Source organism: Pogonomyrmex barbatus, unplaced genomic scaffold (assembly GCF_055798465.1).
Source record: "Pogonomyrmex barbatus isolate J1 unplaced genomic scaffold, ASM5579846v1 scaffold10, whole genome shotgun sequence".
NCBI classification, from domain to species: Eukaryota; Metazoa; Arthropoda; class Insecta; order Hymenoptera; family Formicidae; genus Pogonomyrmex; species Pogonomyrmex barbatus.
In genome coordinates this window covers 8,411,161-8,428,409 of record NW_028297099.1, presented here as the reverse complement: position 1 = coordinate 8,428,409, position 17,249 = coordinate 8,411,161, and the positions used below count along the sequence as shown (strand labels likewise).

General features: G+C 35.6%; 2 protein-coding genes and 1 long non-coding RNA gene across 9 annotated transcripts in view; 1 reads left to right on the top strand and 2 right to left on the bottom strand.

The window, feature by feature from the left end:
* Positions 1–17,249, top strand: part of LOC105430461 (protein expanded) — a 32,000-nt gene that overhangs the window by 13,074 nt on the left and 1,677 nt on the right. For 3 of the 5 annotated variants that reach the window (XM_089070413.1, XM_089070412.1, XM_089070411.1), the window contains 11 exons: positions 6,055–6,210; positions 6,308–6,358; positions 6,536–6,635; positions 11,301–11,380; positions 11,946–12,025; positions 12,463–12,703; positions 13,002–13,277; positions 13,696–13,861; positions 14,183–14,491; positions 14,849–15,127; positions 15,331–17,177. In XM_089070413.1, coding sequence (XP_088926539.1) covers positions 6,097–6,210; positions 6,308–6,358; positions 6,536–6,635; positions 11,301–11,380; positions 11,946–12,025; positions 12,463–12,703; positions 13,002–13,277; positions 13,696–13,861; positions 14,183–14,491; positions 14,849–15,127; positions 15,331–17,177 — 3,543 coding nt within the window. In that variant the 5' untranslated portion in view covers positions 6,055–6,096. The remainder of the gene's footprint in view (positions 1–6,054; positions 6,211–6,307; positions 6,359–6,535; positions 6,636–11,300; positions 11,381–11,945; positions 12,026–12,462; positions 12,704–13,001; positions 13,278–13,695; positions 13,862–14,182; positions 14,492–14,848; positions 15,128–15,330; positions 17,178–17,249) is intronic. The other 2 variants (XM_089070415.1, XM_089070414.1) reach the window with 2 other exon arrangements.
* On the bottom strand, positions 864–4,942 carry LOC105430453 (putative sodium-dependent multivitamin transporter). 3 transcript variants are annotated; one of them, XM_011644029.3, is made up of 9 exons: positions 4,670–4,942; positions 4,224–4,445; positions 3,713–3,902; positions 3,562–3,646; positions 2,901–3,020; positions 2,352–2,666; positions 1,963–2,080; positions 1,434–1,702; positions 864–1,333 (listed from the first exon to the last, which is right to left on the bottom strand). In XM_011644029.3, the coding sequence occupies exons 1-9, from the start codon at positions 4,778–4,780 to the stop codon at positions 1,093–1,095; spliced, it is 1,671 nt and encodes a 556-aa protein (XP_011642331.1). In that variant the 5' UTR covers positions 4,781–4,942; the 3' UTR covers positions 864–1,092. The 3 variants fall into 3 exon arrangements, with proteins under 3 accessions (XP_011642331.1, XP_088926575.1, XP_088926576.1); XM_089070449.1 differs by having other exon boundaries at positions 3,562–3,902; XM_089070450.1 differs by lacking the exon at positions 2,352–2,666 and having other exon boundaries at positions 3,562–3,902.
* Positions 13,872–16,090, bottom strand: LOC148937924 (uncharacterized). The gene is made up of 4 exons (XR_016137885.1): positions 15,952–16,090; positions 15,676–15,855; positions 15,228–15,537; positions 13,872–15,088 (listed from the first exon to the last, which is right to left on the bottom strand). It is a non-coding gene; the product is annotated as an uncharacterized LOC148937924 (long non-coding RNA).

Below are 17,249 nucleotides of genomic sequence, written 5' to 3'. Positions count from 1 at the left end.
CCCCCCCCCCTTTTTTTCCCCAGAATTGTGTACGTCTTCTGTGCCTTGGCCAATTTTTAACACTAGGTTGCTTTAACTTTTAAAAGTGATGAAGTTGCCACACGTGCTCTCACACGCAAAAAATCAGCTTGATAAGAATAAACAAGTACAAGTTAAAAGAGAAAAAACAAAATAACATGAAAATAATGAATTAATAAAAAAAATAATTTGAAAAATTTATAAATGTGCACCTTTTAAATGTCTGAAAATTCTAGCTTTGAACTTTGACGTGTGTATCTTTCGCGATTGTGACAACAGGCATGCATTAAATGTAGATGACTATTTTTATTGAATGATGATTGTGAAACGTGTGCAAATAAAACGTTCATGTTTATTCTTATTATTATAAACAGTAATATCAAATTTTTATACGCGATACATTTATTTAAAATTTGCCTGCGTAATTTAGAAATGACGATTTTTCTTCTGTCTAACAAAGATTTTCGAAATTTCCTATTTCGGGCGGGTATGTTATTTTGATATTATTTCCTTACGTAAGAACTGCATGACGCAGGTCATTGCTTGCGTTTACTCTGTGTGTCACCACCGTATGGCGCGCGCGCGAGCGCGTATATACACCAGTCTGGCGGCATTCCACCACACCATCGTGATTGCTAAGGTTTGGTAAAGCGTATGGCGCGCAGTTTGTAGTCCGCGGTGTTTATGTCTGAACGTCGCGAGATCCTCAGCTGGCATTTTCACACAGTGTGAAATGGCCCAATCTGATTAATCTTGATAAAAATGTGTAATCTTAATATCTGTACAGATATATATATATATATATATATATATATATATATATAAGGCTCATATTTCTTCATGTATAGGCTTAATGTGTAATTATTTATTTAATTTAGTATTATTTAGTTTCAAGATCTATAAATGTATAAAATTTTAATATAATACGTTGAGTGTCTCGAAAATAATCTTAGTAAGAGAAAAGTAATCTTACATGAAAAAATAGAAATAGTAAGAAGAGATATAAATACGATTTTATAAACATAAATATACATTTTAACTCTTTTTCTTAAATATATATGAGAAAACGAAGCTTCAACTTTTATTTAATGTTATTGTATTGCGATATTTATCTGCTTCTTTTCTTTTTTGTATTCGACCTGCTACAATTGGACTAAATAAAATGGGATCGATTTCGATCAGATCTCCCTTAAGAAAACAATTTGTGATCCAGCTGACGATCCATCCCGTGATTATAGTGAGAAGAAATCCGAGTGGACAGTACCACATATAGGATATGCGATAAAGATAGAAATAGGACTCCTCTTCCTCCAATCTGTAATCGCGAAATGTTTATTAAATCTCCTGCTTTGTCAATAATAATAAATAATAAACAGATAATTTTATAATATAACAAACAGATAATTTTTGCTCACTGATTTTCGTAATGTAAATTTGAGTAAATTAACGATTTCCCATCAATTTCATGATACATGGTAGTGTTGTTGAATTCGCAACCGTCCGTTGAGACATTCAATCGTGAGATCGGTGGTTTCGGTTGTCCGAATCCTATCCACAAAGAGAACATGAGACTAAGGACGAAACCCATGATCGCGCCCTTTTGGTTACTCGATGGGAAGAACATGCCAAGCGTGTATAAACCCAACATAGGTCCACCTACGACACCAAAGATCGTCAGAGCCGCCTGCGGAAGATTAAATTTTAATTTTAAAAATAGTTGGATACTAATTAATTTTAAAAGGATAAGGATAATTTAAAGGGATTTTAAACCCGCGAAGAATATTTGAGAGTGAATGATAAGTTTTCTAAAAAAATAATGGAATTGATGTTTTAAATGATTTAGATCAATTTCAATTTGTCGATACTCGTCGAACTATTTTTTTGTTTTATATGTTTTCATTTTATCATAAGTATGATTCAATGTTGAAAATAAATTTTACATACTTGCAACAACCCACCAAGAAATTGTGCTAGGAAAGCAACACCCACGCACGATAATCCAACTACAAGAGCCAAAACTTTGCTGATAATTATCGATGTTGTAGCAGATAAAGCTCCGTTTCTGTAATCAATATTATTCGCACTTCATTCATATACATGATAAAAAAAGTTGTGTTAAATTTTAGAGTATCGAAGATGTTATTGTTTCGCAATTAGTAATCCGAAAAGAAAGAAAAATGTGGAGAAAGAAGATGAAAAGAGATGAACAGAGAGGGGGAACCGATACATGCGGCCTTGAAACATTTTTGGACTGCTTGAAAACCAGATTATTTCCGAAACAATTATTCTCTTATATTCCGCATACATCAATTTCATGCAATCGGGAGTTTTACCTTACGCGCCAGAAAGGCTTGATATAATCTTGAAGAATAACAGCGGCGAGGGAATTAATTGTGGCCGAGATGGTACTGAGTCCAGCGCTGAAAATCCCGGCTATGAAAAGTCCGGGCACACCGGGATAATTCGATAGCGTATCCATTACATACAAGGGCATCAATTGATCATTCGAGCTGATTCTGCCCTCATTGAGCGGATCACATTTATAATACTTGGAATATATCGCTAATCCAGAAAAGCACAGGGTAAGCGACATGATCGACGACATTGGCCAACTCCACCATAATGCGCGCTGGGCGGCTGCTAGGTTACTAATGTAGGAAATAAGAAATAAGAAATGAAGATAATTGAGGATGGAAATGAATTTGGAAATTTCATCTTTTCGATATGTCACATAATCTGTACGCGATTAAAATTTTATAAAATTTTATATATGCTTTGTGCGTAATCATAATAACACAAAAAGCCGTTATTATATTCTTAAACTTGATCAGTTCATTTGAATGGAAGTTAAGTTAAATTAATTTTGACTGAATTAATCTTACCTGATAGTCAACAGTCTTTGAACTTGAACTTGATTAACGCCGTACAAGGACAAGTAAGTAAAAAAACCACCAAGAAGCAAATTCCACCAAGTATGTCGTACAGTTGGATCCGGAGAGATGCTGCGGACATATATATATATATATATATATATATATATATAAGAAATTAAAAAACAAATAAATATATTGCTGGCAACTTTATTTTATTTCATCTTACTTATACTTTCGGTTAGTCATCAAAATAAAAAATTTTCCATGTTTAAATATATTTTAAATAATATACATATAAGATTGAAATAATATTTAAGATTATATGAGAATATTTGTCTTTATATTTTATATAAATATATACTTTTCTCAATTTTTCTAAAAAAAAAATTGTTTAAACTTAATTAGAAAATTTTGAAATTACAAAATGTTTTAACTGAACATCGTTTCCCCCCCCTCCCTCCCCAATAAAAGTATTAAATAACTATGATGAGTAAAATTGAAAAATTAAAAATTTATTTATTGTGATTGAAATTGCAAAGCTTATTATATTTTATTCCCATAAGGGTGGATGATTAATAAAAATTTGTATGTAAAAATACAATTACGGAAGATGTAAAAATGTCATAAAGATATTTATGAAGAAAGACTTTTATGTTATTCGAATAATTACTTGTCGAATTCCAATCGGGATCCTTCTCGAGCGATTTGCCAAATTTGATCTAGACCACCGGAGTGAATAGCCGCGGTGACAATAACTGTGACAACGGCAATTAGCATTAATAGACTTTGAAATACATCCGTAATAAGTACCGCCTTGATACCTCCGATCGTCGAATAGAAGGTGCAGATAAGTCCTAAACCAATCACACTTGCGGTCCTTGAAATATTCGTGGTAGCTTCTAGGGCCAACGCAGGTGCATACAACACCACGCCGGTATACAGAAGTAATTGGAGCAAAAAGGCGAAACTGGCTATTAATCTGGTGGTCGTGCCGAAACGCTTCTGCAGATACTGCAACGGATCTTCATATAATTATGTGATCAATTTTGATCAACTAAATTTTAAAGTAATATACTTATTACTTATTACTCATTACTATCTCATTTTCAAAATTCCCGTGAGATTATGTGCCATCTTAACCTAAAGATATATATCTATTTGTGTGTAAAAAAAAAAAAAAAAAAAAAAAAAAACATTTTTCTTATTTTATCAAATAATTTAAAAAAACTTTCTGATTTGAGTATAAAATGTACATGTGCATAAATACTTGGAAAAGAATTTATAATTAATAGAGATCTTGACTTTTGCTCAACGTGATGATATTAAATTTACCTCAAAAGCACTCATATTATCCAATCTAAAAAACACCGGTAAATAAAAATAGGCTGCAAATGGCGTGGCAACACCATAAGAGATGTTGATCACAGCGTATTGTGTACCGTAAAGATAATTTTCAGAGCTTACTCCGAGTAAACTGACTGCCGATAAATATGATACCATCAAACCTATCGCTACCGGGATCACTCGCATTGATTTATTCGCCATGAAGTATTCCTAGAAAAAGACACATCCAAGAAAAGTTATTTCAATAATTTCGTTTATATCACTTTAATAAAATCTCGTGAGATATTTTTATAGAAGAGATATATATCAATAATAAATCAAAAGTAATAAAGCATAAAATTAAAAGTTATTAATATATAACAAAATATCCTAAAGTGAAATATAAAAATATAATACTATATGCGATGCAAAACAGAAATATAGTATTTAATTACCTCGGTTGACTTCTGACGACCACCAATAAGCCAATAGTACATACCAATAGCGGAACTGATCAATATTAATACACCAATCACTGCATAATCCGCTGCAGTTAATGCAGCCATAATGTTCTTTATAAATTTACCACTAAGTCACTACTTAAAAATGAATTGTTTATAACACGATGCTTTTTTAAATTGAAATAATTTATTTTATTCTTGAAATCATTCTGTAAGCACTTTGCTTCAATCTTAAAAGACACAACGATGCTGTTTCGTCTGGATTGCTTATCAACATATCATCGTGATATATTTGTCATTGTGCTACGTATGTACTGTAGACGACTAATAATCTTTAATGTGATCTAATCTCTCGTATATATCTCACCATCAGAAAAATACACAGAGAATACTTTGTCACTTTGTGCAATAATATATTAACGTACGTATTATTTCTAAAATGTTCATCAATACGCTCCGCGGTAAAAAATCTAGATAATGAAATTTATTACACGCAGAAGTTTAATAAGTAGTCATGTAGGACATTTACAACATTTTACACACACACACACACACACACACACAGGCGCGCGCGCGCATACATGTATATTTTTGAACGTAATATGTAGATCTTATTGTTTCTGCAGTAAAATCATTCCGGATGTTGCATATCGTATCGCGAAAGAGCATAGATGATTATTCAAGAACTGATTATTCAAGAATTTGTGGTACTTTACAAACGTTATGAGATTGTACTTTGAGACTGATATAAGTAGTCACCTTCAAACAGTAATTATTGCTGGAATTCATAGATTAGATAAAACGCAAGTTTTTTTCTTATATCGTTAGGCATCTTCCACTCAAAATTAAAAAATTTTGAAGTTACAAAATATTTTAATTGGTCTTGTTTTTTTTGTCCCAATAGCTTCTATCGATTCAATCATCATATAGTATCTTAGTATGACAGAAATTCGAAATGGTTGGTAATGATCGTTACAATGATGTTGAATTTTTTCTGCATTTTTTTAGCATGTTTTCAATAATATTAATATTTTAATGGAGATGTTAAATGATTATGACAAGTAAAACTGTCTTCATGTCTGTCTTGTATAATATTTTTATTGTAACTTTTTAAAATATTTCAAATCGATCTACGTGTGTAATGATAAACACATTTTTTTCTACTTTTGAGAGAAAAGTTTCGTAAAAGTTGCGAGAAATTGTAAAATTGTAGCTTCGCTTTGATTTGATCAAGTTGTTCCAACAAAGGTCGATCAAAGCTCGAAGTGAAATTTTCCAAGTGAGCGTATATATATATATATATATATATATACGCTCACTTGGAAAATTTCACTTCGAGCTTTGATATATATATATATATTGTCGTTGTCCGTTTCCAGTGAGGACGCTGGGAGTAGCGGCGACGAAATGAAGCATGCAGCATGCGTGGTAGCGGTGTCACGGCTGCGCGGTCTTGCCTTCAACCCCTGGTGTCCGCCAGCCGCTATCTCGCCATTCACGCCCTTCCTGGTGATCCTCTCTACTTTATTGTCGAGGTGAGACAATTGCCGATTAATCATCAAAACAATTATCAATAAATGTTATTTGTTTACATGTACCCGTCGATAAAATACGAAATAATTCTGTTACAAGCATGCACGAGCAAAAAAATTCATTTTTTTGTTTGCTCTGGAAAACAATTACGTAAACGATATTACTATAATATAGCTTTCTTAAATATTTAAATACTTACTTTCTTAAATAATACTATACTTAAAGCTTTCATTTTCAAATGTTAATTTTAATTTTAAGTTTGGAAAAATAATATGCGCACACACACACACGCACACACACACAAACACATACATTTTATTATTTCAGGCTAAATCGAGAGTAAAGGAGGTTTATACGCAGACATGCACACTTCTCAGCCAACAGGGCATGCGAGATTGCGAACTTTTCGGTCTGGCAATTTTATCCGGTGAGTTCGCCGATATTTTTACTATTTTATGCACCAAAAGTAACCGTCGATTTTAATCGACAGATCTTAATCGACAAACTTAAAACGATAAAACTTAAAACGATAATGCACATATTGGTGATTAAATTGATGATTAAAAAATTTGATTTTCACACTCGTGAATTCTATATTTTTGTCTTAATTTCATTAATTTTTATAACGGCAACACGAAATTGGCCTTAGAATCTTTCATTTTTTAATTTTTTTTTCATTAAAAACGTTTACCTTTCAAAATAATTATAATTTAAATTTACAAAATACAAAAGATATAAAAATTGCGTCTAAAATTTAAGTCTACTCTGAAATGATTTAATTAAGAAATAAATATTACGATCTTTATATTACATTGCGAATCCGTTTTCTATAATAGAAGAAAATGACATAAATTGCGGAGAAATTGCGAAAACTAAGCTTAAACTAGCGAGATATCCAGGCCTCTTGACTAATCGTCAGGTTTTTCTGCATACCATACGGCTCACGTTCATCGCTACCCTCACCAATCGTGACAAGCCGGTCCGACTGGTGGCCCCCACTATGGATAAAGCCTTCCCGGGTCTTCAAAGAGCCCTACGAGATCCCACCTTACCCATCCCTTCTACATTCCAGCGGAGCACCATCATCGGACTCGGTTGAGTTGGCAGGTCTTGAGACGCGCGAGCCGTAGCATGACAAGAAAAAATGCATTGAAAAACAAGTATAAGAAAAAAGGCAACTCATACTCCCTGTACGCGCGCGTTATGGCTTATGCGATATTCGCGGTGGGTCTTGCGGTCTAAATCGAGTAGTCCCTCTTTTGCTTCCCGTTTCTTTTAATGAGCTTTAGTCTTCTTCTGCCTCGTTCTCCTTACTTCTGGCTCTTCTTTACCGCTTTACCGTTTTTCCTATTCTGCAATTTCTATTCTATTCTTAATTTTCTTCTATTTCCCGTAATTGAATCCCTTCTCGATTGATAAATCGATATTTATATTCGATAGCTCACGGATTTACTTTGGAATTTACTATTTAAAGGATATAAATAATTTCTATTTTTCTAATAAAATGCAGTAAAATTGTATTTATTGCGCTTTGAAATACCGTGCAATGAATCGCCGGGAATTTTTTTTATTAAAAAATATACTTTCGACCATTTCTCTTTTAAATTCTAAAATAAAGTATGTGCGTTTTCTAGTAAAAATGTACATTTTTTTCATATTTTTTATAATTTGCTGACTAATGTGTTGCAAATATTTAATAATAATAATAATAGGAATACTAGAAAAAAAATTAAGAATTACATTTTTGTTTGAATATCACAATACGCGGTAAAGTCTAGTTATGAAGGATTTAAGGATGTGCAAGGCATAGTTAATTGAGAAAGAGAACGCGTATGTACAAAAGAAATACATAGGCATGCAATAAATGAGAGAGGTAATAGCTTGCCACAAGACGAAGGAGAATGACGAGCGTTAAAGAAAGGGAGGAACCAGATAGAGTAGAGAGAGGAGAGGGAGAGAGAGAGAGAGAGAGAGAGAGAGAGAGAGAGAGAGAGAGAGAGAGAGAGAGACGGACGGACGGACGGAAAGAGGAAACAGAAAAAAAAGAGAACGGGGCCCGGGTAAGACGGTAGCCCGATGATTTGTATAAGGCCTCTCGTATTCCATCTCCCATCGAGCATCTCCGGCGCAACGGCTCTCCGCATACAGGAATGTGGAAGGAGGACGCCGAGGATAGGGATCGTTGGCACACGACGTGGTGGAAGAGGGGCGGAAAGGTTTCGTTCTAGCTAGCGGGAGGGAGACGGCAGAAAATACGTTCCAGCACAGGTTCAAAGGATATATATCGCAGCGAGGTTACAACAGAACCTCAACGTCTTCTCCTTGCCTGATCTTCTTCCTCTATTCTTCGCGTTGCGCCATGCGTCGCATTCTTCTCTAACAAACTTTGCCGTCGCCAGCCAACATCTTCTCCGCTATTGATCGAACATTGTTGAAACTTTTTGAGCTTATTAAAGGAAAATCTGCTTTTCGATTTTTCTTTTCTTTTTTTTAAATTGTTTTTGCAATATCGCGTCCCACGAGGAACGCGATAAAAACTGATCTTAGATGTAATTACGTCCTTTCAGACACAAAGGAAACATTTTCGATAGATTTATGAAGTTTTATTTTCTTTTCTCTTTTTTTTCTTTTTTTTTTTCTTTATCCTTATTTATTTATTTGCTGTTATATTATATGTTGCTTTTAATTAGGAACTTTTAATAAGCATATTTATTATTGGACTATTTACCCAAATTATTAATAGATTTTTTTTTTATTTTTTACAAAAAACAAAGAGTTTTGAGTCGAAAAAATCGGAATAAATTGAACATATTTGCCAGAAGTCTCTTGATAGATGTAATAAGTTCAAAAATACATGTCTGAACCAAAGCGAGACCAAACCTATGAAACGTAGTTAACCAGAGATAGAAAAGAGCAGTTCAGATTCCTCTCTTCTCTCGGGGTGATCAAAGCATTGGCAAGGGAATGATTACGAATGTAATTATGATTATAGCGCATTGCTACATCACGCTGAAATTGAAAGAAGAAAACAGGAGCATTGTTTCTTTCTGGGAAAGATAGATTCATGAGAGAAGTCTTGCCTGTTGGATCGTTCTTGTTGTGACATAGAAGACATTCTTATCTGACTTTTCCGATGCTCTCAACAAAGTGCAATGTGCATTTATCAAGAAACACGGTCATAACTTGCATTAAGATTTACATATTATTGAGCATTATACTTTAAAAAGCTAAAAGCAACATCGAGTTTTTCTTGATTCTACATATAGTATGAAGTAAGGCTTCTCTCGATTTTATATATATAGAATGAAATAAGATTTGAAATATTCAAACGTAATCTTTAAATTATCGGAAATGTTTCTATTATTATTTGATTACTTAAATTTAGTTGTTTTAATTATTCAAATGATTTGAGTCTTAATGTTTGAAGCGTAGAATATCCGAATTTATAAGATATTTACAAAATACTTTAACTCGATATTTCTTTTAATAAATCGAAAAGTAAAAAGAGTTGATTTATTGCAAAAATAGTATACGATTTTATTTGAGAAATCGAGTTAATCTTAACTTTGAAATCATAGAAACGCTTCTACCTTTAAAGAAAATACGAATCTGTGTTGAATTCAAGATAGATAAAAATCATAAATAAAAAAAAGAATAAAGTTTAAATCTACGACGCGGACTCGATTGAATCCAAGTGAGATGAAGAAAGGGAGATTGTGCTTCCTTCGTGACTGTGAAAAATATCTCCAGAGAATACGATGGACCCTATAGTCCCGATAGATTATTACGCGAGGGCCAGGGTTAGCCCTCGGGCAACATTCCCCAGTAATGATCAGGTTATACCTCGGGTAACACAGGTGCTCTCTTCTCCATGGAAAGAATGAACGTATCCAACGAGGAATACCGGAGCGGCTTAAGTCCATTTTAGACGACCTATAATTTGCAACAGAATACAGGATAAAATTCTACATGTAATTTGATATATTAGAGAGAGAGAGAGAGAGAGAGAGAGAGAGAGAGAGAGAGAGAGAGAAAGTTATACCTCTCTACATATCACATTAGGAAATATTTCTTTTTATGAACAGAAGATGAACACTCTGCGTGTCACATTTAAATTTAAATTAATCATCATCCACGATATATTTGAAAAAAATTACGAAATTTGTAATAATACTTGTTTTTAAGAACAAATCATACAGAGAAAGTTTAGTATCAGAAAAATTGAATATAAGAAAAGAAAAATTAACTACAGATTCTAGCATTTTGGATTTAGATAGCTTGTGGAGTATCGTCAAAGATAAAAATAAGATAAACCTATGCCATATTTCCAAGCAAACCGTGTTTTATCACAAATGAGTTTTACATTTGTATGCAACAATAATTTCAACTGTAATAGTTTGCCAGCACAACGATTGGGAATTGTTGATTGCGCTCGGGAGCCTCGAGAGTCCGAATCCCGGTTTCTTTTCGATCAGCATTCGAGATTCCGCAATCGAATTTTATTGCGAAAAACATGTCACGTTATCGTGCCATAAGAGTTCTGGTCCCACGTAGGTTGAACAGGTTTCAGATCCTCTCATTCATTAGTATCTCTTTATCAAATCTCTTTCATTGTTTCATTTGTTTGGAGCATCAGTATCTTGCGTTGTTAGTCATGCAAAAAAATCATAGAAGAGAATGAAATCTCCAAGTTTCGTGAACTCAACGATCATGTCAGGAAATCACAAATATATTTTAAATGTTCAATCGTATTGCAGGATTCAATATACAATGCACTTAGTTGATTTAATGATCCGTATATATTGTATATTAGTATAAGTATTGTATATTAGTATAAATAATTAGTATAAATTCCAGTAAGCAAAATGTTAATAGTATCCTAGCAAAATTTGTTAACAAATTTTTGTTAACAAATTTAATACAAATTTACTACAAAAATTATAAATTCATGATTATTATCTATCTCCATGCAAACCTCCATGCAAAATTTGTGATATAATATATTTTTAAAATGATGTCCCATACTCACGTAATAATAGACTCGTGCTAAAATAAACAAGTTTTTATTGTTTATATACGTTTTTTGTTTTAGACGGTGAATACCTATTTGTGGATCCTGAGAGTAAACTGAGCAAATACGCCCCAAAGAATTGGCGAAACTCTCATACATATGTAAGTAACTGCTTATTTATTTATTGCTTATTGTTTCATGACAATTAGAAAAAAAACATACACAATAGTGGAGGGAAAGGAACGAACAAAAAAGAAAGAGAAAAAATGTAGCTTATTATATATTCTGACATTGGAAACTAGTTTGAACTTAATTAAACAAACTAATCTAAACGATTTTGTAATATATTATTTAATTATAAAATACATCTACAATTTGTGTTATTATTAAGTGATTTTAAATTTTGCGCTACAACGCTTAAGAAAGAATTTTTTTTTTTTAAGACGAATAGAAAAATTTTTATTTACTTACGTAAAAATTATGAATTGTTTACAATAACTTATATTCTCTTTAATTTTTTTCTTACGAACTATATATAGGATCTCTATTAAATTTTCTTATAATGGAAAAAACGTATGCTTAAATAATTTTCTATGTCCTAAGCAGTCGCAGACATATCTGTAATGTATAATAATTATTATTAGAACAATATGTTATATCATCGCTCAAATTGTAATTGTCGTTGTGATATTAAGTATATATTACGTTATTATATATTATTTTCAGGGTTTGGATAGCAGTGGGAGACCAGCCTTTGTTCTGTATTTTCGAGTTCGTTTCTACATTGACACGCCATTACTTTTAAGGTAACATACGAATACTTAATTTGAAATAAATTACTTATTTTGTAAATAGGTTATCTAAATAAATAATTTATTTTTACTTAATTAATCATTGGTATGAACTGAGACACATACTATTAAGCGTATATTTCTAGTTTTAGTTAAACAAACATACATACTCGGATTCTTTAAATTATAAAAAAGCTCTAAGATGCATATAGCATCGACTTGTAATTTTGTTTTATGAGTTAGAATAATTATTTATATATCTTTCTGTTTTTAATCGTTTTTAGATTTTTATACGTGAATAAATGTGCTACATTAAATTTAGATACTTTTCTGTATATTTGACACATATCTTTAGTTTCCGAAAGAGTTGTCGTTTTGCACGTTAAGTCACTCTTTAATTACTCTTTATATTTATTAAGTATTTTAAAAGTTTGTATCATGTTCTGTTACAGCGATGAAACGACACGGCATCACTATTACTTACAATTGCGCGACAATGTCGTCAGGCATGGCGGCGGGGTGGAGAGTCTCCATCCTCACCATCCCCTTCACGAACCGTCTATTGTCACACCATTGCTCGTGCTCGCTGGACTTGCCCTTCAAGCCGACCTTGGCGATTATTCCGAGGAACGTCACAGACCTCATGCAGGAGCTGTCGGCTATTGCAAATCCACGGATTACCTTCCTCCTCATGTAAGTCAAATTTCCAGTCCTCGACATTTCTAATTTTCTTGATATAGAAATTAAAAGTTGGTTACGCACATACACGCACATTAATCACATATTTTATATTTATCTTTTTGATTTTACTCTTTAATATTTCTTATAGAAAAAGAATTAATCGGTGACTATACTCTTTGCATTAAATATACCAATACATCAGCAATAGTAGGCAGTTTTTTCTTTAAACATGTGTGTTGTTTTTTACATAATTATCCGAGATTATAATTATAGCTCTTTAATGGGTTTAATGTGTCTCGAATGCTCTCAGATGTGCCTTGAGTCGAACGTGCTCGCCGTGCTTGCAGCCCAGCACAGGGAGAACAGTGGGCTCTCCAGAGAGGAGGCAGAATTACAATACATCCGGGAGGCGGTACAGTTGGAGGCGCCGCTCAACGCTCACCTCTATCGGTTGCGCCGAAGTAAGAATGAGGCGGGGCCAGGACGTATACTCCTGGCAATTTGCGCTCGCGGAGTGCGAATCTATGCCGAAGAGGAGACCCCGCGCATTTTCGCTTGGAACAATATCGGAAAGCTCTCTTTCGACGTAAGCTTTGAAAAACAATTTACTGAAACTACCGCTCATTCATCGCAACAGTATTCAATCGTGACCTCATATTATACACGTATGCTCGTATTATACACATTAAAGTAAATTAATAATAATTATGATGCGAAGAAATTAATTTATCTTATAGTCCACCTAGCACTGATTCTACTGACATTTTTGAATATATCAATTTAAAATCTTAATAATAAGTCTTTATAATAAGTTTAGATTGATATATTGAAAAAATGTCGATAAGAATCAGAGCTAAGTGGACTATGAAATAGATTAGTTTCTTTGCATCATAATTTATACTTGATAATTTAAATTAACAAAATTCTCTATTGAAAATTTTATCGAAAATATTTTTCTGTTATTCACTTATTTCTAAAAAGAATTTTTAATCTTTTTTTCATAGCGCAAAAAGTTTGAAATTCGAGCGGTTGATCAGCCAGAAAAGTTCACTCTCTACAGTGGATGCGATGACAAAAGCAAACTTCTCTTGGGACTGTGCCGTGATACCCATCAGTTTTCTATGGCTATAGCACCTAGAGTAAATGAAGCTATGAGACGGGAAGAAGAAGGTGAACTTACTTCGTATTTCTATTTGCTATTGATCCATATTGAATAATCAGTTGCTTTTAGATTATTTAAGATATTGTAAAATAGCGTCTTATTCTCAGTATCCTCAATATTATAAATATATCCTCAATATTCTGTCCCGATTTTTCTTCCACCATACCATGCATAATAACATATACATCTTTCTTCTCTCCCCTCTCATTTTTAATTTTTAATTTTATTATTCCTTATTTCTCCTCTGAGGTTATTGTCAAGAGATTAGATGGATAATAAAAAAAAAAAAATTGAATTATAATAATATAACAAAGTAAATCCGTTTATAGAACGGAAAGTCTTGAGGGACTGTTACATGTATCCTACCCGATGTAAGTTGAGTCTCACAGCGCGCGGTGCGCGCGGGGACCAACGAATTTCCGTCATCTCAAGTACATCTTCGAACACGACATCCGGTATTGTCAGCGATCGGGTGCATAGCGAAGATGAGCCAGATACCGCTCCAGCCTCAACCGAGTGTTTGCCACGTCTTACCGAGACGGTACCTTATTCCGATGCTCAGAGTAGAGTTTTAAACGGCACGAATGGGGATACGGACAATCACTCTATGTCACCTTCCTCCGTTTCTATTATTGACGGTAAGCTTAGTCAATAATAGAAACTCCGTTCAACGCTGAGTAGAGTCAAACATTTTATTACAATGGCATATTCCATCATTGGCAAAAAAAAGAAAATAAAATTATTTCTTCAATATAGACAATTTTACCACTCGTAACGTCATATTTTCATTTAAACCACTGAATTTGAATTTTGTTTGTTGAGATCTGTAGTTCTTACAAGATAAGATGACATCCACAACTTCTCTTAATCTGAAATGAATATGTAATCTCTCTCCTGAAATAAAAGATATCTGATATACCAATGTATTTTATCAGTTTGACCATTTTCTTGCAATTGCAGTAGAATGTAATCTGATGTAGCGGCACAATTTTCAGAAATTGACAACGCCGATGCCAGTTCTACATCAGTGGTATTGCGTCTCGCATCGAGTGCCGCGACTGCCGCCGAGGGTTCGCAGTGCAGCAGCAATTGCAGCACAGTAGTCGTTGTCAACACGTCTACGGGCGGACCATCACGAATGCGTCGGACCTCGGCGACCTCTAGCTTAGAGTTAGGCTACTCGCATACAGCACAAAACTCTGCGATCTCCTCAGAGACAGCCAGCTTTCCGGGCGCTATTTATGACAGATGTAAGAAGACAGGTAAATACACAGGTAAGCGAATAATAAGCATGGCTAATTTAATTCGGATTAGGAAACGGCTTTATACGCTTCTTTTTGGTATTATTTACGATTCCTATTATATGATACGTACGTGCTCAGAATAGAAATGTCCGTATCTTTCTCGTCTTTTACTCGCCTTCTTAATTTAGGCATGGTCACGCGTAGTTATAATTTTTTCAATGGATCTTTCTCAGGTATCGATATTGCGAGCGAAACCAGCGGTGTGTATACTCTGAGAAGCAGCGAGATGCAAGACGAAAGGATCGATCTGTATTCGCCTACAGGTGATACCAATGAATCCTCGGCGACGAGTGATGTTTGCATCCTGAGCTCGGTTCAGTCCACCACCGATGAAGCGTCCATCACATCCGGTTTCTATACCATTCACAGCGGATTACGATCTGAAAGCAGTGATGTTTATACGGAAGATGTTGGCACCGAAGATCAGGAACCGATATACAGCGTTTGCAAAGACGATGACGATGGAGTCTCTCTGAGTCAACAGCTCGAGGAATCGCGCTCGCGTAGCAATAGCATACTCAGCATCAGCAGCTTCCGAGGTGATGGCAGTGATCCGTCTAGCGTGAGACCGTTATTGTCAGCTGATGAGTTGTCGGATTTAATAGTCGGCAGGTATCCCCCGCGCAAGACCGTCAGTAACTCGATGGACTCGGACTGCGATTATGTGACCATGCCGCCGCCACCACCATTGCCACCACCTAGAACAGACAGCGATCGACAACCGCCACCGCCGCCGTATCCTATAGACAGCATCGACTATGCGACAATCAATGTCTCGAAGAGATCAAACATACCAGAACTTTCTCGAGAACGCGAACCACCACCGCCGCCGCCACCGTATAATATGACATGCGGTGATTTCGTCCCATTACCGCCCAGACGAGCCGATCCACCGCCACCACCACCTCCGTACACGTCGTCGCGTGAAAGGATCCAAATGCCGCCGCCTACTCCGCCGCGAAATGATGCGGTGACGCCACGAGAACCGCCACCACCCCCGCCCCCTTACCCTGACATTTCGGCGGCGATCATTAGTCCCGTTTCGAAAGTCGTGAAAACCGCCAATGACATCATCGCTAATCTCGCGCCGAAACCGCCACCCAGAATCCAACCTCCCACTTATCCAGGTGACAAGATGAAACCCACCCCCGTACACGCTCCGGTTGCCGCTCTTGTGGTAGGCCCGAACAATTATTTGGACGTACACGCCTCCCGAGGTGGCCCGGTGCTTTTACCGTATTTAACAACACCACCGCCGCCGCCGCCACCTCTGCCTCCACCGCCGGTGGTACATTCGCGGCAACCACCACCGCCACCGCCGCCACCGCCGCCGCTACCACCACCACCACCACCACCACCACCACCACCACCACCACAATCACCACCACCACCATCACCACCATCGTCATCTCAATCAACGTCAAGTCTGGCAACTGTCTATACGAGTCAGGTTGCACGATCGCAGATAGAACAATACAAACAACAACTTTATTCCGACGTCGACTATGTTATGTTTCCACTCAAGGATCCGGCGGTATCGAAACAGGAATATATCGATGCTAAACAAGGTTCTCTTCTGGCAGCTATGGCAGCCTATCCGCCGCCGCCGCCGTACCCATCCTTTAGCAAGTCCTCGGTGATGTACCGTAGCACACCCTACCTTCCAGGTTCCTCTTTTTCCTCTCAATCTAAGTATGCATCCAATCAGAATTTAAGCTCCAGCGATACCGGCAGTTCCGGTGGAAATTACTTCCACGGCAATCTAAATAGCCATTATGCTGCCAGTACTAGCTCACTGTACAGTGGTGCAACCTGTTCATCGACAAGCAGTCATAATCTCAGAAGGGAGCCGCCCATGCCAGCACATTCTTATACACTAGACGCATTCTCGCGAACTAGGAGCGACGAGAATATTCTTAAATGCTTGGATACCTTGATCGCGAGCAAAATACAGTCCGTACCCCAGTCCAAACACCGCAGATTACCGCCACCTCCACCACCACCACCTTATGAAATACAGGTAAAAACAATTAAATTTCTTATTTGATCTAAGCTAAATTATGTTATGTAATTCATCAAAATCAAGAGAAGA

What these genes read in the sequence shown, in the direction of transcription:
- LOC105430453 (XM_089070449.1), bottom strand. Translation starts at nt 4,780, where the DNA reads ATGGCTGCATTAACTGCAGCGGATTATGCAGTGATTGGTGTATTAATA. An exon ending in ATAATATGAGTGCTTTTGAG is followed by an intron (nt 3,903 to 4,223) that starts GTAAATTTAATA and finishes GATCCGTTGCAG; the next exon opens with TATCTGCAGAAGCGTTTCGG. An exon ending in CAAAGACTGTTGACTATCAG is followed by an intron (nt 2,667 to 2,900) that starts GTAAGATTAATT and finishes TTCCTACATTAG; the next exon opens with TAACCTAGCAGCCGCCCAGC.